The sequence below is a fragment of the Melanotaenia boesemani genome, chromosome 8 (genome assembly GCF_017639745.1).
Source record: "Melanotaenia boesemani isolate fMelBoe1 chromosome 8, fMelBoe1.pri, whole genome shotgun sequence".
Classification (NCBI taxonomy): domain Eukaryota; kingdom Metazoa; phylum Chordata; class Actinopteri; order Atheriniformes; family Melanotaeniidae; genus Melanotaenia; species Melanotaenia boesemani.
Window position 1 is genome coordinate 21,658,367 of NC_055689.1, and position 21,283 is coordinate 21,679,649.

Below are 21,283 nucleotides of genomic sequence, written 5' to 3' on the forward strand. Positions count from 1 at the left end.
TAATTATTCCTAAAAATTTAAGGACTTACAACTAAGCAACATGTTATATATATATATATATATATATATATATATATATATATTTTTTGTTTGGTTTTTTTTTTTTGATGATACATCTTCTGATGCAAACCCAGAGCACATCATTAGTGATGTATCTTTAGATCACTGGGTGTTTTGGGTCTCTTGAACATCAGACACCCTCCCTCAGGCAACCCAGCCAAGGTTGATCAGGTCTCAGCATGTGCCCTGGCAGCTCCTCCACGGACCAGCTCTCTTTATCGAGAGCCACCAAGAGGGTTTTTCTGCTGCCTCTGTGCTGTTAAGACATGGCATCTTCCTTTCTTTTGCCAGTGATGCCAAGTGCAGTATAGGCCCTCCACAGGGACTGTCCTGCAAAGCTTCTGCATCCAACCTCCACAGGTAAGCACCTAGCCTTCCAGCCTCGTCTGTGGCAGTCGCTGACAAGGTTCTGCTACTTGTCCCTCTTCCACTCAAAGGCCTCCTCCATTCTCCTTCCTCTGGCATGGTGAGCTCCAGCATGACAACATTCCTTGTTGACTCTGACACCAAAATGATGTCAGGTCTGAGAGTAGTCTTAGCAACATACTGGGGAAACTTGAGTTGCTTGCCTAGGTCCAGGTCCACTGTCAGCTGCCTGTACAGTGTTGAGAAGTCCTGATGTTTCTCTAGATGTTGTTGGTGGCTTCTCTCCAGCTCTGAAGAAGCTGATGGTGTGCTTACTAGGTTTGGACCTTCGACAGGTGGCAATAGCGCCACAGATGCTGTCTGCAATGATCTGTAGCATTTGGTCATGATGCTAGCGGTATCTGCCTTCACCCAAAGCTTTTGGGCAGCAGTTCAATATATGCTCTGGGGTTTCCGTCCTCTTGCAAAGTGGGCATGATGATGTGTCTGCCAAACACCAGCAGAAGAACATAATAGACACCCTGGACAATGAACTTGATATGGTGTGGCTCTGCCTGCCAGAGGACAGTCCATATGATTTTCTTCTCTACAACTTGTTCACATCTAGTCCAGGCACCTTGCTCTGTCATCTCCACTGTTCTGCTGGACCTCTCCACCTCCACAGCTGCTCTCACTGCATCCTAGACCAGTTGCCTTTGCTCCTCCCTCCAAACTCTGTCGTAGCGGGGGAATGGAATGGCTCCTAGCCCTGCTCTTCCTCTGGCCACACTCCCCACCAAGACTCCATGCCACAAACAGGATTCTACCTGCTCCACTGCTACCTCTGCTCTCCTCTTCCTGTCAGTCTTAACTACATCCCCAGCCCCTGAGACTTTTGGGTCTTTTGATTCCCAGAGCTGCAACACCTCTCTAATGCGCAAGACCTTGAGCTCCTCCTCAATGGACTTGAGAGGGAGTGACAGCTTGCAGGCATTTCCATAGAGAGCAATGTTAATTAAGCTCTGTGGTAGGCCCAACCATCTCTTCAGGTAACGGCTGGCAGCTGGTAGTCCTGTCCTGTTGATAGTTTTCAGCCAACCCTCTAGCTCTTCACAGGTGTTCTTAATGAAGGCTGTATCCCTGAGGCTGCTGTCGAAGAATTTCCCAAGGCTCTTCACAGGCTCTTCTGAAAAGGTAGGAATTGGTGTGCCTGAGATCAAAAACCTGAACTTCTCAGAACCAAGGATCTTGACTTTGATAGCTTAAATGACATCCTTGCTCAACCCATCAGTTTTTCCAGCCTGTTGAAGATCCATCTTCCTCCAAGCACAGACTCAGTAGTCACTGTCAGGTTGTCCATAAAGGTGCGAATTGGAGGTTGCCAAATCCCAGATCTAGATTTAGGGCCTCTGTACTCTGGCTCAGCATATCTTACCAGCATGTTCATAGCCAAGGAAAACAGGATCACTGTGATGGTGCAACCCGTGATGAATCCGACCTCAAATGTGTGCCACTCAGATGTTACTGAACCTGCTGAGAGTCTCTGCCTAAACTCTAAAAAACAATGCATTGCCTCCAGCACTACACAACAAAACCTGTGTCCAACTGGACTCACAGCAGTCTGACTACCATTTAATTATGTCCCCTTCTGTTTGATTTCTTGCTTGTGTTGTTCTTACTCCCAGATGCAAGTCACTTTGGAGAAAAGCATCTGCTAAATAACTGTAAATGGAAATAGAACAGAACTTGCTGTAATAACCCAGAATGAGGTCTCTTACTGCTGAGGCAACATGGTGCCTCTCCAGTATTTCCCATTATCAGCTTATGGGGCATTGGGCCATAGACATTGCCAGATCTAGCCAGAGAACCACTAGATCTCCCTTGTTCTCCCTTTCATCTCTGAAGAGCTGTGTAACCACACCTGTATGCTCGACACACCCTGGCATACCAGGAATGCCTCCTTTCTGCACTGAGATGTCAATATATCCTTTCTTGAGGAAGAAGTCAGCCAGCCACTTATCAACAATGCTGAAGAAAACCTTTCCCTCAACACTGAGCAACAAGATGATTCTAAACTGCCTGATCTCCTTGGAGTCTTTCTCTTTTGGTTATTTCTTTACTCCATTAGTTTTTAATGCATCATTAAACTAGTATACCCTTGCTGTGCAGCCTGTCTGTCCTATAATGGAAGATGAAGTGAGGTCAGAGACTAGTGAGAGAGGTGCCTTGCACTTATTACATAATAGTACTCTGACAACCTGTATATTGTCCTCTGTAGACAGCACAACAGACCTGCAGAGGAAATTAATATTTTAATCTCACAGCTGCACTCAAAGGACAGTCCACGCTCTCACAGGGCAGCGGATAAATAAATCATGGACTGCAGGTTTGTGTGACAATAGAGTTGAGCAGACAGTCACAACAACACAAGTGCAGAGGGAGTACACAGCTTTCGTCTTGGCAGTAGATTTGGAATGGGATGTGAGTGATGGTTTCACAAGAGTAGGGGTTAATATCCAAATGCTGCCAATGTACACGAAGAACAGCCAGCTCAGCTCTGATGATTTAAGTAAATAAATAGCTGCTGATGTAATTTTAACACTGGAGCCCTGCAGAAAACATATCCATTCAAGTAAAAAACACTGCAAGGACGCTTCTCTTGATATCACAAAAATTGGGTCAGCCCTACTACATTACTAAGATCACAATGCTGATGGCACTCGGAGAATGGATTCAAGCGCCACTCTGTGGTCAGCTACTGTGTACTGCAAGTTGTAATACACTGGATAAATAAACAGTTACCAAACATTTTACTCTGTTTTTATCCTCCCAGGCAGAAACACTCCAAGTCAGAGCTAAGGTAAGTGTAAGACAAAATTTATTCAGAGGTACAACCTTTAGAATATAACATGAGTTAAAATAGTTAAAACCTAAAATATCCAATGCATCTGCTTTTCCAAAAAGAAATTTTTTCAGTATCAGATATGATTTGTCAATGCACAGCACTGTTACTGTAACAAGCACAGTAAGCAATTTTCATATCCAGGTTTTAAAACTCTTCTTTGACACAACTATTTCTTATACCCCCACCCCCTACCCTTGGCAAAAAAAAAGGAAAAAACTTAATTATGAAGAAAAAAAATGCACCACAAAACCACAGAATGATTTACTGTTTCTGTAGACTGTACAATCATTAAAATGTTGAGATCATCTCATGGTAAACCTGTGGGTGCACGTCTCCTTGATGATGCCAAAACAAATCCAACAGCTACAATCTCAGAGAGGATAAAGGTGATGTAGGTGGAAAACAAGATAAAATCCTGTTTATTTTATACTTAAATGAAGTGTTACTTTCAAAGGGACTTCTGGCAGAAAACTAGAAGTGGGTTAATGACAGCAGCACACGGTAATACAGTATTAATAGTTTAAAAAACAATATTTAAATGCAAAGAAAAGATAACCTCAGGACTGTACTATTATGCAATAAAATATATGACATTATGTACGAATACATTACAATTGACCACTGAACAAATTGAAGAGAGTCCTGTGTAAGTTTTTTGTTTGTTTGACAGTAATATGCAAAGGTTTGTCTCTTCGCCTCGTTTTTTTCTTTGTTTCAGTAACTTTAAAATGCCTCAGATAAACTTCAACGTAAAAACTATTAGCATCACAGCACCTTTTACACCTGGCATTTATAAGCATTTTGACACTGAAAATTGATCCAAAAATCTAGTCCAGCTCACAGCTAAAAAAAAAAAAGACACTAAAGATAAATTAATGTGATCTAAAAAGGAAATTTATAACTGTTAAATGCAAATAGTTGAAATAAATTTATTCAGGAAAGGTAGGAAGCCATGTAGAAGCATGCACTGTTAACTGACCTGTTTTAAAATACTGTATACAGACAAAAGCTCAGGGTAGGATTCATGGTAATGCCAGGTATGTAAGGGTCTGTGATGCTGTTACTGTTTTTTGTTAGCCGTTTCACTCAATGAATGTTTTATATCAAAAAGAAATACAAAAGTCTAACCCCCTCCGCACACATTACTCCCTGGTCTGTACATTTACATATTTAAAAAGAAATTATAAAAATAAAATAAAATAAAAGGACCAGTTTTACCCTTTTGAATTTTCCCAAATGACGTAGCTCATACCATTCTGAATGGACTCCTGTCAGTGGATGCCGGGGGAAATGTACATCCCATTCGCTCTGTTTTGTGGTATGTTGTTCATGCTTCAGATACTGAAGTCATGCTTGTACCATAGACTAAAGTTGACAAAGGAAGAGGAGGTGGTGGGGGTCCAAAGCCTCTTTTAGAAAATCCTCTGAAAAGCCTCTGGCACACTCATTCCGAGGTATACTCCTGAGTTAGATCCATGCATAGTAGTGGCAATGATGATTAGTGTGTCAGTGACGACAGAAGCAGCTTGGTCCGACACTCACACACAGTCCTTTGCTGAAGTATAGTTAGTTCATTGTTGACTGTCCCACACAGCCTTTTAGTAGTTGAGGAGATGTTCCCTTTCAGTGCCAGCGTAGCGCATGTTAGCAGCAAGCACTTTAGCCTTGTTCACCGACGGGCCTATAGAAAGATTCAAAATGTATTACAATTAATGTAAAACAGTATTTTATTTATGCCTTAACTTGAATGTGGTTTTTCCTTTATTGTGTAAAATTACCAACCTATATAGCTTAGTAAAACAGGAAGGAAGATGAGGCCATGCGTCGCTCCCAGCAGTACGATGGCCAAGTACATCCTAAAGTAGAAAACCTGGAAGATCTGCGACTTGGAAAGTGCCAAGATTAAGATACCTCCAAACTTTGTTAATGTAATCCCACTGAACACCTGTGAGAACAGGATCAAGAGTAAGTAACTACAAAAAGTCATTAAATCTTTGCCTTTTTCATTGCTTTGCTTAGTGTTAACATTGCTGCCCTGCCATTTTTTCTTTTAAAACACTGCAATCTACACTACAGTCATCCTAAAATCACATTTCTGACATAAATGTTGTACTTATGTACATGGTTTCCAGTTGTAGATTTAATAATGAGTCAATTGGAACTTACAGAGCTGCCCATATGAGCCAGAGCCTCCTCAGCTCGTTCCACTCGGGTCTTCTTCACACTGATGGAAAAAGCTCGCACGATATGACTGCAGAACTCCACTGAAATACCACAGCTCTGCAACGAAGGACAGGAAGCACATCAGCATTGTGAACCTGAAAATTCAGCTGATGTCTGTCTTTTCTTTCTGCTGATTATTTTATAGGTGTCACAAAGAAAATATTACATTAACCATTATGACAACAAAGTACAGGACAACATGACTGCAGCCACTGACATTGTAAGAACAAAGTCCCTCAAACAAGCAGACAGAATGTCAACACAGGACTACACAAGACTTCCAATATGTAAAAGAAAACAGACATGTTGTTAAAGTCTGGTAATGTTATCAATTATTTTAGAACTGCTTCAATTAATAATAGGTTTAGGTTCCTGGAACTAACTAATAAAATAAATACATTATCAGTGCCCAATGGTAGCTTAAAGAATACGAAAAGAAAATCTTAGATTTAAAGGCAATTTAAATTTTCCATTGGTTTCCATTTCCACTTATGAACAGGTCCTCTGTGACATAATTTTATCATCTGCACCTGTCCACGAGAGTCCTTTACGAAGCTGACCAGATGCAGCCCTGATATTTATAACTTTGCATGTGACTGGATCCAGTCAGGAAGGAGGGGAAAAAAAAAAAAAAAAAAAAAAAAACTATAAAACTATAAAACTGCTGATTTCATCATTTTGTATTGAAAGTAGCCTAAAAGGACTTGATCTGTAGTTTATATTTCCAACTCATATCTGTCTTTCAGCTTTTGTTCTTTTCTTTTGATAAAACAGGCTGAAATGAAGCAACACTGTGGTATTCTCTAACCAAAGCAATTCGATTTCCTGTTGAATCATCCTAAATAGCAATCACAGCAAAAATAAATGGCTCCAACTCAACTTTGAGTCAAGTATAGTTGCTTACCATGACCAGATTCACGAGAGATACCGCGTTGAGGCTGATGTCCCAAAGATACATGACGCCAAACATGTTGACCAAGATCATGGCAATCGTAATGCTGACCAGTACTGCTGACCACAGCTCGAAGCCCAGCAACACTGTTGTCACCACAAATATGGCCCCCAGTGACACACTGAGGTTCAGAGCTGTGTCATAAGCAATGGTGAGGTATTGCTCATAAAACACATAGAAGACACTGAAAGAGAGGAGAATGTGTATAGAGAACAGGATGGGGTTAATCTTTAACATATGTAGGAAAAAGTTTTTACTCAAATTTCTCCTCAACAAGCCAAAAACAAACATGTCCATTTTTTTTTTAGACATAGTGAATATTTTAAATCCAAAAATGACTTCCTTGTTGAGTTTTGAGTTCTACCTTAAAATCTGTAGTTGCACATTAATATTGGACCATTTTTTTTTCATTATAGAGGATGCAAGAGAGAGGAACACTGATGCAGTAGTTCAGGTCGAACATGAGCTGCATTGCCATTTATGATGTTATCTTTGCTGTGTTCTTATCTGTGACCTACTTTTTCCTTCTGATATCTTTGAACCTTTAGTACAAAATGAGAAAAACATCAGCCAGAGCTACTAAACTCTAAAACTGCTGCTGAAACTGGAAACATGCAAATTAAGACTCACTCTGGTGTACAACTATATATTTATTTTTAAGAGTACAATAATACAAGCATACTCACCTGTATGCAAAAACTCTGTGGTCCATAGACTGACTGATATTGTGAGCCAGATTTCGAGCCATTTTCAAAGCATCTATAAAGTCTGGGGACTCCTTGAGGATGGTGTGGAAAGTCATGAAGTATGTGGCTCCAACGCCTTTGTTGTTGGGATATAGATCAACTGCTGTGGCATAAGCTGCATGGCCGCTAGAGGAGCATTAATGACATGAAAGGGATAAAAGAAGTGGAGAATTACAATTCAAACCAGAACCTGTACACAGTGATGGGATTCTTTAAACACACAGAACTACAGAAAGTACACAGTTTTAATAGCATACAATATGCCTGAATGAAAATCTCAAAAGATTATTACCCTTTACCACACTTGGGGTTGGGATTGTCTGATAGGAACATGGGTAGAAAATGCATAAATTCCTCTCCAACAGGCCTCTGCTTTCCACTGGGAGTCAAAGGCCGGCAGGATACGCAGGATGTGTTCACCACTGGAAAACAGAGGAATATTTTTACCAATCATTAGGATTTAAGATAAATTCATATTTTCCCTGACAAAAAAACTACACTGAAAAAAAATTTGTTTTCAAAAGTCTTCGCATACCAAAGCAACACATCTTTGGGGTTACATTTCTTACATGTAATTTTCCATTGTGCAAGAATGTTAACTTCACGTCAAATATCACTGAGACACCGTGTTCATAGTCATATGTATTAGCCTTAACTACATTTAACTTGTTTTTGTATTTTTATTTGCAATTTTTGCAGGAATTTGCCAAACAATGCTGTTGAACATATTTCATAAATGAAGAACTGAAGAGAAGGACTGGTTAAATAGTTTATTTGTGGGGATGGCATATTAGTACTATGTGACAAGTGTTCAATGCCCTTAAAACACAAGAAAATTTACCAGAAGCATTGCAGAAGGCCCCGGTGGTATTGTAGTACCGACAGCAGGTTGACTGAGGCTTTACCCAGTCAAAGTAGTCGTCCAGCCAGGAGGATGGTGTGTAGGCAATGGTTGTGCTAAGAGAAAAACAAAGATTGAAACTGAATAGATCATCTAATGACAAGATAACATTAGATAAGACTTTTTATCCCTTTATAACTAACTGTCTTATGTAAAGTTTAGGTTGCCATGTGAGATGCCACTTACAATTTCAAGCAGGTTTTCTAGTTTTTTTGGTTTTTCCTTTGCTCGTTGCTCTGACTTACTAGTTGCTGATAAGTGAGGCAGCGTAGACTTGCTGAACAAGGGAGTCGTTGTTACAGCCCACTCCTCCACACACGACATTCTGGCCTTCTGGGCTACTGTAGTTAAGACCGTCTTCTACCACAAAGTACACAGGAGCACCAGTGTGAAGATACTCGCTCAGGTTCTTGAAGTAGTTAAGAACATATGAGTCCTATGTGGAGAGACAAACACAAGAGTTTAAACTGTACATTTTGTGTCTAATATAATCACTTTACAGGCAGTTCATTCATATTCCCAGCAAGTGTTATTACATCAGTCCCCAAGTATCACTTATCCACTTTGCCCAAATTTCTTTAAAACATTCCAGAAATAACCACATACAAATAATTTTGATAGAAATGTCAATACTCACATCAGGCATGGATAACTTCTGGTCCAGTCCAATTTCCACTTTATTTACCACAGCTATGCTGAAGGACAGAACGCCTACAAACACTGCCACCTGTTAAGCAGAACATGATCATTACAGGCAAACCAAAAAACAAAAATGACAAAAATACAACTAAATTCTACTTGATTAAGTCCAAAGCAAGTTAAGCAACAGATATATGTGGAAGTGTGACTAAAGTACTTACAACGATCGGTCGCACCCACTCTTTGAGAATGAATGGTGCATAGATTTTCTTGAAAAAACGGAAAAGGAAGCCATGTGTTTTGACTTCCTGACCCTCTGGCAGCTTCACACAGCAGCAGATGTCAAATCGATTTCCCTTTAAAACCCAACAGAAAGCAATATTTGAGAAGTGTGTGCTAAACAGCTGCTCACGCTTTGTCTTACAATCAGCGAACTGAAAAATAGTGAGGATACGCAGATCCACCAGAGAACATGTGGTTAAATTATACACAGTGATTCATGGGCTTTAAACCTCAAGGTGTTAATCTGAAAGGAAATCCACTTCTGGTAACCCACAGTTTGTGAACACCTGCCTTCAGATGCCTATTGTGAATTGACACTATACAAATAAAGCGGACCTGAATTGAATGAAGCTTCCATTGACACCAGAACAGAGAACATACTTTCATTTCTTCACTAAAATGTTAAAGCAACTAAAATTATATCAATATTCAGTGATCGTTTTATTTACAAATTGACAGGATTTCTTTTAAAGAACATCCAAAAATAGATCATCACTGCAACAAAAGGAAATACGCTTGTGTTTTTATTTAGCTTCAGTGTATAAACAGTGTTACAAAATGACCCAAAAAACCAGAGCTTTCTCAGTTTTGGAGCTAAGGGTTGGGTTCTGCATTATGACAAGAACTGTCAGAGGAACTAATATGAGCTTAATGTGAATAGGCAAAAATACAGAAAAAGATACAGGAAACTGGTTAACAAATAAGTCAGCTGAGAAAGAAACAGCTGCAGCAGAAATTGGAAGATAAAGAAAAATCAAAGGCATAGTGGCTGCGGTCCTAAAATAACACACTACAAGGAAGTGCTGCTTGTGTAATTCATCTCTGAAAAACAGATGGGCAAGTGTTCAGGCTTGGGTTCAGGCATAGGGGTTTTTGGTGGAAATCAGAGTTTCTCTGAAAGCCCAAACAGCAGTACCGGCATAATGCCAACCTCTTTCAATCAGGTCCAAGACAAACAGCACTCTGAGTCTTTGGGACAGAACTTTTAAGTTTGGAAGAACATACTTTGTTCAAATTACACCAAAACTGTATTTGCCTCAGATGCTGAATAACATGTTTCGTGTGAACCAGGCCGAGACTACCAGAGATAATATACCATTTAAATGACACTGCACAGGGATGTGCTCCCTTTCAGGTTTATGCTTTATAAGTGCTCACAGATGTCACCATTTCCTTCAGTCTCACCTCCTGTCTTCTGGCATCCAGGCCAAGCAAGCTGACAAAGCAACTGATCTGCAACAGGAAATCAATAAAAACAGCAAGGCCAGCAAACAAAGAGAAAGTCCTCACTGCAGGCATGTTCGACAGGGCACCTGAAAAGAGAAAAACAACAAGTTTATCTGATTCTGCCTTACCAGGACACTTTTAGCCGTGTCAATCACCAAGTTGATGCTTTCTAATTTAAAGTGTACATCTCAGAGCTTAATCCACACAATGCGAGTGTGTAGAGTAAATTTTAACTCATAAATATTACCAAGGAAGAAGGCCACTGTCTCCGAGAAGGAGGAGAGAAACATGCTGGGGGCTATGTCTCCAAGAATACGACCAATCTGGTGGTGAAGTTCTTCCTGTGGCATCCGTTCATCCCTCTGTTTAGGAATGCAAAAAAATAGCAGTTTTAGCTGGATAGTGTCAAAAGAGGAAAAAGTTTATTAACTTAAAATTTAAATATCCTCTCAAATCAATCTCATGGCTTAAGTAAATTAATTAAAGGTGTATTTGAAAACTAAACTACATGACAAACCACTGAGGAATTAATCACTACCAGTTTAATAGACAGGTGCTAACGAGTTTACCTGGTATGTCTGCACTATTATAAAGATGTTGTCGACTCCAACAGCCAGCACCAGGAAGGGAATGACCTCGATGACGATTAATGTAAGCGGAATGCCAGCATAGCTGAAGATTCCCAATGAGGAAGACACAGAGCTCAGCACAATCAGGATACCTGCTATACCCAGAGAAATCTTAGAGTCCACCTGTACAGATAAAAACACACAGGATCAGTCATCTTCTATTTCCTTCCTGCATGAGTAAAAGATGTGTGACTCATGTTGTTCCAATTTTTTGGATCAAAATAAAATTTGACAGGCTACATTGTGTAATGTATAAAACTATTTAAGGTTTGAATGAACTAACGCCAAATAATGAAAAAAATGCACAGACGCACTGAAAAAGAATGTTCACTGAGTCAGAGTTTCATCTGTTACCATGAGCCTTCCGAAGCTGTGGATGTGACCCAGTGCCAGGGAGATGTAGATGAACATGATGGCATAACTGATCACGATAGTGCTGATGTCACTGTTGCTCTCTCTGTCAATTTCATCTTCAACACTCCTCTCTGCACTAAAGGCGATGGTCAGGTTGGGGTTCTTGTAGTCCTTCATAAACCTGATGAATCTGAAATGCACACAAAATACAGTTATCACACAAAGACGACACCACGTGCTGAGACTTCTGCTTCGTGTTGATTGGTCATTGTCTCACTCTTTCTCCCACGCAAGCACTTTGCCCATTCTGACGGAGTCGTTCAGGTAGTTGTTGAGTGGAAAGGTGATGACGAGAGCAGTGGCATTGTTGTAGTTTGTGTCTGTAATGTAAAAAAAATACAAAAATGGATTCAGTGTAAAATCTATCGCCCAAACCTCCTTAATTCTTAACCATTTTAAATATGCTGATTGAGCTTAATGCTGCTGCTGAACAGATAAACCAGATTTTTCACTGATTTGCAAAAAAAAATAATAATAATGGTAAAAGAATCCCAAACATCCCTAAACAAACCTGTGAAATCACATTTTATGTATCACCTCATTTTAATTTTAGCTGTATTGTACATTTTCACAATGGACGTCGTCTCAAGCCATTTTACAAAAAAAAAAACAAGATCAGTTAAAATCTAATTAAATTACACACAAGATAATTAATAAGCAGTAATATGTGTTTTTATGATTTGCATAATACTTCCCATAAACTCTAGTATTTAACAAAAACATTGTACCTAATGTACCCAGAGATTAATACTTATTTCAGTTTGTCTGTGGGTTTTTTGCTCAATAATGCAAAGTCTCTAATAAATACCAACATGGTGATGGCTAAAACTATAAACGTGAGATGTATATCAACTAAGAGGAGACATAACGGAGGCCATGTCTGTGTTTGGGACATAAAAATAAAATTTGTCAATTCTCTCTTTGCTTTTTACATACTTGTCCAGACCAGAAAAACTTGAAACACAAATGCTACTTTGAAAGCTGAGGCGGAACCTTGCTGTGTCCAATCAAACACTTCCTAAACCTTTGTGGGCGGTTCCTGATGATCAGACCAGAGGAACCAACCAATCAGAGCAGACTGAGCTCTGCTGAGAGGGGGAAGCTTTACTTCGTGTTTATTTCTCACTTTCTTTCCAGGAAATGTGTTTCAATGCAGACAGGTCATCCCCACAGATATGTGACTGAAACTTAAAATACATAACTGAAAATAATGCTGACTTTTAACTGCACAAATAAAAAGAAATTGCTTCAATACATACTTGTTTGTTTTTCGTAAGAAAAAAATTTATGTGGTACAATTACAACCTGAAGATGTCAGTTTAGTTACAATAATAAATAGAGAAATTTTACAATCATTATATGCTTGTTGTAAAAATATGAAAAGATTTTTTTTCTCACTTCCTATCTAACCATGAATAGGTCTCATGTACAAGTAGTTTTGAGACATAAATCACATCTTTTAGAAAAACTATTTAAATGTTTAACAACTATTATTCTTAGACTCTCAGAAGTTTCTCTTACAAATGAAAAACAGAAATGCTCTGTTAAACAATACAGTCTCAAGTTAAAACATTTAACAATGTGAATAAACACACTTACCATCATAACCCCCAAGTGCCAGCCAGGGGAAGACTGGGCCACCAAAGGTGCCTAAACAGGGATCATGGAGGAGAGTTGTGTCGTTGAGGGATGCAGGTGCACTGTGGAAGGAAAAGACAAACCAAGATAAAAATTTCACAAATCACAATGACAACAAACCACTCATCTGTATGTGTTTGGTCATGATCTGTCGCTGCAAATTCCCCCTAGGGATGATAATCTCATCTAATCTAAACTTAACCTGGTATAGTTAAGAACAGACGAACAACAAGATGACAGAAAAGAAGTAATGAAAAAGTTTGAGTGTACTATTTTAAACTTTTTCCCTGCAAGTCCTAAAGATAATGCATGTGCCTGCAGCACAAAGAAGATACTCCCTGAGTGTCAGGGGTCACAGCTGTTTCCAGACATTTTCGACAATTTAAAATAACCATTACCAACTTGGTGGAAATACAAATGGTAAAAAACGAAACTACCAGCTTTAGAAAAATCACCTGACACAGTAGAGGAAGTGGCTGTGAAAGTCATCGTAGACAAAAAAGTCATCTCCAATCCAGTGATCCAGCACAGAGTGACTGTTCTGGAAGTAGTTGAGAACACTTAAGATGGTGCAGTTGTTATTATATGGGGCCATTGGAGCCAAGCAGATGTCCTTCAATGTGATGTTTTGACCTTCATATGTGGCGACAAGATTTTCAATGTCAAGCTGCAGGTCAAGCACCTGGTTGGTTGATGTAAGAAAAAAATAGTAACAAAAAAAAAAAAAAAAAAAAAAAGGAAAATTCTTTAACCCACAGTTTTAAAGACACAGTTGCATTACATGTGCAATATTGAGAAAACATGAAAAAGTTAAAATAAAGAAACATTGCTAATTATTTTTTTAACTAAACTTTCTGATTGACACACCTGGTGCAGGACGTCTTTACCCAAAATGGCTCCAAACGGGACATTTGACCCACCAAAATATGGAGAGTAAGTGAAATTGCCCGTAAGGGGAGTCGTTAGAATGAGCTGTGCAGTTCTAAAGAAGGGTCCAAAGTGGCTGTCGAAGTAGTTTTTGTCTTGTCGAGCCTGGCTTGTGGGGGATGACCACAACTCTACTGGGTCTGTGGTGATGTGCATATAGACCAGGCCTCCGGAGCAAGCCACTACCAGTATCAGGCTGCCCAGTATGACCAGAAATGGATGCCGCACACAGAAGGACCCCCAGGAGCAGAAGAGCATCTGTAGGGCATTCTCAAAGCGTTCACCCAGCGTTTCACAGCATGATACATTTCCTGGGAAAAGGAATGGAAGATAGTTTGTGTGAAATCATTTTATTACTTATTATAGCATAATAACAGTTTCGTTACTGCTATGTCATGCATAGATGTACCTTGGTCAGGATTATCACTGTTGAGAGACAGGGGGCTGTTGCTGTCTAAAATTGGGCCATACTCTGACAGAAAAGTCCTTTTCCTGCAGACACAGAGAACCACACAAATTAGTCAGATATTAATTTAAAAAGGACAAAATGATAATGTGATAATGTGCCATATGATGCGGGTCCTAGTAGTATATCTTACAAGCAAAAAACCCAGTACCTGTAACACCAAGCTCCCAGTACAGCTCCCATAAAGATTAGCAAGAAGGCCATGTAAGAAATCCACATAATGACAGCCATGGCGTCCATTCCAAGGATGGTCCAGGGAGGTGGGATAGGAGGAGGAACAGGTTTGGGGCCACAGGCCTCTGTGCAGTCCTGACAGGAGCAGGGGCCTGAACCATCCTCTAGGCCTTCAGTGCAGTTATATGTTTTGTTGTTCATGGGAGTGTAACCAGATACCGGCATATCTACATAAAACACAGCATGATTGATTAACCACAGTGAAAAGGTTCTCTACAGACTATTACAATTACATGTTTAAATAAACATATTACCAGAGAATATTGGTTTGATAGGAAAGGGAGCCTGTCCATTATCTGTACTGAACATGTACTCGATCCAGTTAGTTGCATTGCAGTCACTTGCATCTTTGCCACACAGAATCGATAAGGCCTTCACATTGCTGGAGGGCGCCTGGACATCCTTACAGGCGTTGTACATTGCTGAGAGAAAAAAACATGAAGAAAAACGAAAGTTGTTGTTAAAAAAGTCCCCTTTTCTATTTGTCTAAAAATTGAGCATCTATGACCTTTAGTCAGTCACAGGATTACTCAACTGAAAGCGTAACTCCATGTTTAGTTAAGGAACTATCAGAGTTTACTCAGCAGATTTCTTAAGCAAGCAGACTGTGTCAGCGCATTTTTGCAAAGTGTCCTTTGCAAAAAGTTTGAACACTTTCCTCATTAGAAAGTCAAATATGGCTTTGCATCGAAATTGAGTAGTGATGACGAACTCACCATTAGCAAATGATTTCCCAATATAGTACTGCACTTCCACTACGTTGGAGGCATTGAACTGTGTGGCGTTCATGAACTGACTCTGGTGAGGACTGCATGTCAACTCGCAGAAGAGGTTCATCAGATTGAAGAAACAAGCTGGACACCTGCACACAGATGTGGTGAGTGTCAAAACCAGAATTAAAAAGGGTGGGATCTTTGCAGAGACAGCACGATAATAAAGTAAGTTAAATTTTAAAAGAGGAAAGAAAAAACTGAGGCAATAACAGATGTGGATGAATAAACCAATCCACAAAGATAAGAAGATATGCCAGCCTTAGCAATTCTGACTAATTTGCTAAGTAAGTTAGTCCACCTCAAAAACCATTATATGAAACTTGCAAAGTCTTGCATGTTGAAACCTACAGTCACGTGAAAAAGAAAACACATCCTTTGTTGAATCTAGGGTTTTATGTATCAGGACATCATTTAAGAGAAAACAAAACATGATCCTTGTCAGGTCTTCAGATTACGTTCAAAACAAAACACAATGTATTACACCGTGTCATGTGATTAACTGATCATCGGCATATGTGACCATCTTTCTACAAGCAGATGTTTTGACATATTTTCAGTGTTAAGATATTTTTTTTCCTGTGTCAACCTCATCTTTTTGGCACAGTGAGGCAGGTGGAGAAGACCCGTGTCACTGCTTCTGGCAGTAGCAGAGAAGAGAAGCTGTGATAAAACATGCTCAGATAAGCAAAGGAAAGACAAGTTGCATGGATGACAATTTAAAAAAAATCACAAATACAACAGCCTTAACCCTGTATGTCAGGACCTAGTTAGAAATGAAGTGTTAGACATGATCAAGTGACATTCATGTATCTACTCTCACTCGATCTAAACAGCCTGCTTGTATATAAAAGAAAATAAATAAATGAGGATTATAGTCCCCTTTCTGATAACAGAATCGCCTTCTTCTTAATCTAGAGAAATTCATCTGGAAAGATATCAGTATTGATCTTAGAAAAACAATAGTTGCTGCTTGTCAATCTTGGAAGTGCTTTAAAGGCAAATTCTAAACATTTTTAAGTCCATTACTCTGTAGTAAGAGTCCTGTTCACATGTGGCAAACATGCAGCCAGGTGTCAGTCATTCTAGTAAGTTCACCTCATCTTTAGGTCACTGAATGCTCAGAGAAACTACTAAAAACCCAGGAACACTGATCTGAGTTAGCATCATGTATCAAGTTGATGGTTAGTTCAGTTAGAAAAAGACTGAACAAGTATGGCTTGTTCAGAGGGGTTGTGCTCCAAGGACAAAATCTCCCATCTCTAATAAGAATGTGGTAGAATGGCTTAGGTTTGAAAAGTTTCATTTTAACACACCACAAGACTTCTGGGACAATGCCCATTGGACAGACAGGACCAAAGTGGAAATATCTTGCCGTAATACATAGAGTTATATTTGCTTAAAAGAAAAGCAGAAACAACACATGCCAACTGTCGAACACATGATGGGAGGGAAATGATTTGGGCTTGTTTCGCAGCCACAGCACCTTCAGTTATTGAGTTGAACACAAACAGTTCTGTACACCAAAGTCTTCTGGAGACAAATTTAAGTGACTGCTAAAACTTGTCTGAAACTGGACCGTGCAAAAGTAAATTTAAAACATAAACACCACCAAATCTTAAACACAATAACAACATTAAGCTTTTGCTAAATAAATAATGACAGTCTACAATGTTATGTGTTGTTTTCTGATGTCATAAAGTGGAAGAGGATGTGCTTCTTTCTCACATGACTGCACTGAAAGATCTGCTTTCAAGAAATTCAGAGAGGGACTGATAACTTTCTTCCTAATATGTCATGCGCTACATCAGTTAATGTTATAACAGAACTGCATACCGAGACAGGAACTGAAGGGGCAGCTGGAGACTCCCTTTAAGAGTGCGCAGCTGGTCAGCATTGCAGCAGAGATTTCGGCTCCCGTAATCATACCCTGGACAAAGTTCCTGAACATAAATGAAGAATTTGAGATTCTCTTCCACAGTGCAAAATAATGCACATCATGTTATAGAAGATATGTTTCAGTATCAGGAATAACAAGTGAAAATAAAGGTACCGTGAGAAGCTGATAACCCTCAGACTGTAGAGGGAGCGGTGGTCCGGTGTAGTTACAGTTGTACTTTTTTCCAGGTACCTTTATAGATTCTCCACACTCACCATACCATACGCAGTGCTGGGCCTCAACCTGACAGCAAGACAAGAAAAACAGTGATCATGTGGTTGCAACATACAACTCTTCTGTCCAGGTTTGATTATCGAAAGGCCATGAAATCAGGCAAACACACAGGAATTAGATTATTTTTCTTTTGTAACACCTGATCAGGATTTGTTGTATTAAAAAGGAAAAAAATCAAGTACAGCCAGAAAGTGAGAAATAGATGCAGCCTCCATGTGGAAACAATGATTTCCACCTGCTTTTCTTCATATTATTTAAACTTCTTAATATCAGCTGTGCAATAGAGCCGGTGTCCTCTCTGAGATAGAGAGAAACACACAAATAATACAAATCCAGCACATGTTCAAAAAGAAAGCCAAACTGGCCTTTGAATTTCACTTAGTCGCTCTACATTTTGACTTTAGGGTTTAATTTGTTTTTCATTTGTATAAAACAGCTTGTTTATTTAACAAACATCCCGAGTTCCTCCAAAGACTACAAAGAACCATCTGAGTTGATTAAAAGGATTTGTTCAATTGTGATAACAGCAATGCATCTTAGCATCACAAGGTTTCTCGTTTTTACTTCTAACAAATAAAAGCACCTGATCATGCCTCAGTTCCTGTGTTTCTAGTATCTAACACATTGCAAGTCTGAAAATATCATTTTCACTTCTGCAAAACTGTTTTCTAAATCCAGCATTTGAAGGATAAACTATTGAAACCTTGGGTTTAGCTTTTATCAGAACAGCAGCTTAACTGCTTGTTTGAAATATATCCTTAAAGGACATACAAACAACAACAAAGCTTGTATAAGAATATTAAAATTAACTGTCAATTCAGCATCAGTCCTCTCACGTGTTCTTTGCAAGGATGAGTAACTTGGGGAAGTTGATTCACTTATTCTACAAGACTTTTTCAGATGACAAAGTTTTACTCTTTGCTTTAGTTAATTTCATGGACAGAATTCAGAGGTCATCATATCTGTAGGTGGAGATTAGCAACATACAGAACTGCTGTAAGATAAACTGTGAAAGTACTTAGCTTTTTTTTTTTAATCTAGACTGAGGATCAGAACCCTGCAGTGGCCCTGTAACAGAAATTCCACCTCTAACCTAATACAAGAATCAAGCTCACTCACAAGTTTCTGTAACAGTCTGCAAACCCAGAGTAGTATCCAACAACAACAACAACAACAAAAATCTATATTTTAAATTTTTTTTAATTGATTTATTAAAATTCCAACATTCTGTTTTTTTTTTTTTTTTTAAGTTTTCTTTTTTTTTGACTGGGATACTGATAGTGTATCTTAGAAAATGTAATGATTAATCACATTTAAGGTATTTTAACAAGGTTTCAAGGTAGCTCTGTGAAATCCAGTGGACTGACCTAATTGCATCATGTAAAGGAGAGTAAACAATGTCGGGGGTTGAGAGGCCAATGTGACCAGTGAGCATTATTTACATCTGATCAAATCAATAATCAAAGCAAATGATGGAGCAGGGATCACTCTGACATTGCTTTTAAGTCTGATCTGTTTAGTAATTCTCCATCATTTACAACATATTTATAGTTGTGGTTCTATGTGCTTTATATCTACCATCCATTAATACTTTTTCTAATTTAGTTTGTGTCCTTTTCCTCCTTGAACAAATCCTTAATATTACCAAGTTGAGTAGTAGCAGATTAGTCAGGATTATAGCGAATAAATGATGATAATCAGGGCAGATTTGAATTGGAAATGTGTAATTACAGGAACACTTTTTGTGTTAGGCTACCCGATGATTAAACATTTATATTTTTGTTTTATTATACAGCAAAATGGCTTTGGAAATAACTTGTGTGCAGAAAGAATTGAAGAAAGAAGAAAAGCATCCAACCCACTGTAAACACAGAATTCACCTGAGATTCGTGGAAAGTTTAGATTATATTTGGACAACAAGCACTGAACATACAAAACACATTCAATTTACAGTAAAAACTGCGTTTTGTGGCAGCATCCACTAGAAAACCTTTAATGTCTGAATTCACATCAACCTCAAGCTAATCTATTAACATTGAGATTAGTCTAAATTCAACTGAATGACCTGCGTTGTTACCATAACTTTTACTGTAGCGTGAATTGAATAATTTAGTCACCTGATTTAACTCGGATTGCTTATTTTTTCCTATGGTTCAACTTTATTCTTCCATTGTACGCGTCACTTAGCTTAACTGTGTTAAAGTTGTAGCCTGGACACATAGCCGGGCTACATTTGAGTACATAATGTAGTTTTGCTCTCTCATGATAAGAAACCGGTTTCGACATTAGCTTCGACTCTCACATACAACCCGTATCACTAATAGTCTCTAGAGAAGATTTGATGTTAGCTTTTTATGAACGTAACAAGCTTATTCGGTAGCATTTACGCTAGCTATATGTTAAGACCACTATTAAGATATTTACTGGCTAAGGCTGTCTTAAATCTATATCAGGACTAATGATACGCAGCTCAAGTGATCTACATCTACTTTCGGTACTCATCTCAGATAAACAACAAAATAGCTACCGTAGTCGGAGCTGAGTCATGTAATAGTCACGGGACGTAAGTTACACTTACCCATCGAATATATCCTCCTGAAATGAATATTATTAGGAAAAATGCACATAAACCGTGCCTCCCTGCTAAAGGTCCCATGTCTCTTACTGAAAAGATCGAAACGCACTGACAGCTCAGGTAAAGTTTCCCATATCTTGTTGATGATTCTTCTTCCTCGTAGTATTTGCTTTTCGGGCGGAGACAAACTGTTTTTGTCTCAGTGCTGCCACCCTGCGATACCAGCCACACACTGCATATAACCGCAAAGGACCGTGGAGAGGATTTTTTTTTTACTTGTTTTTTGTTTTAACCAACGAGTTGCTAAAACAAGAACATGGAAGTAAATAGTTTCAATTTATTTGAGCTAGTGGAGATTTAGGTTACATAATATTCAGTGTGGTGGGTGTCTTCTTTTAGACAGGTGATAAGAAACTGACCAAAATAAAAAATGTGCTGTGTCAAAATCTTGATGATCAGAAAAAAAATACAAATTAGAATTTTATTTAAAGTAATTATTAAGAAATCTGGATTAAAAATTGTGATAAATAAATAACTTATAATTCGAATAAGCAGCTGTTCTGGGAGTTATTAATAAATCCTCTAATAGATTCACCTTAGTGGCACAATCTTTCCTGAAGGCGCTTCACTAAAAAGTTGGAGTTGATATATTTTTATTTATTTACACAATCCCTCCCCCCCCACACACACACACACAAAGGATTTGTCTGTCTGACTGATTTTTATTTTTTTCTGTGCCATAAGGCGAAATATCCAAAACATCCCGCTGTAAATACATTTGATGCTAAAAAGTTAACAAAATTAAGGCAAACATTTCAGCCTGTCTTAATATTCATATTTTTGTAAAACAGAAATAACAGGTTTAATATGAATTTTGCTCCAGGAAGTTTCATGCTGACACACATTGTTACAAAAAGTCAACAAATCAACTTTTAACCTCTTATACAGTAAATATCCTAACATTACAGTCATTGCTGTCCATAATTATATAACTAATAGCCCAAAATATTAGCTAAATAATTTGATATCCCCTATCTGATTGGATACAGAGATCAATCCTTGCAACTTTTCAGTTAAGTCTATTGTATTTAAATGAGGCTGGTCCCGAGATCACATTCATTCAGTCAATCAGCTCCAGAGTCCAACAGCAGATACCAACCCATAAGGTTTATAGAAC

General features: G+C 38.6%; 1 protein-coding gene and 1 pseudogene across 1 annotated transcript; both read right to left on the minus strand.

Moving 5' to 3' along the window:
* Positions 1–234: 234 nt before the first annotated feature.
* Positions 235–2,510, minus strand: LOC121644434 (annotated as a pseudogene).
* A 756-nt stretch (positions 2,511–3,266) lies between these two features.
* Positions 3,267–20,266, minus strand: npc1 (Niemann-Pick disease, type C1). The gene is made up of 25 exons (XM_041992289.1): positions 20,110–20,266; positions 17,412–17,540; positions 17,195–17,301; positions 15,305–15,450; positions 14,843–15,010; positions 14,506–14,755; positions 14,298–14,380; positions 13,829–14,199; positions 13,417–13,643; positions 12,923–13,023; positions 11,541–11,643; positions 11,264–11,453; positions 10,850–11,032; positions 10,528–10,642; positions 10,239–10,366; positions 8,993–9,127; positions 8,770–8,859; positions 8,378–8,568; positions 8,073–8,188; positions 7,524–7,653; positions 7,172–7,357; positions 6,438–6,669; positions 5,477–5,590; positions 5,093–5,255; positions 3,267–4,991 (listed from the first exon to the last, which is right to left on the minus strand). Exons 1-25 carry the CDS (start codon positions 20,185–20,187, stop codon positions 4,909–4,911), a joined length of 3,819 nt encoding a protein of 1,272 aa, XP_041848223.1. The 5' UTR covers positions 20,188–20,266; the 3' UTR covers positions 3,267–4,908.
* Between the last annotated feature and the right edge of the window lie 1,017 nt (positions 20,267–21,283).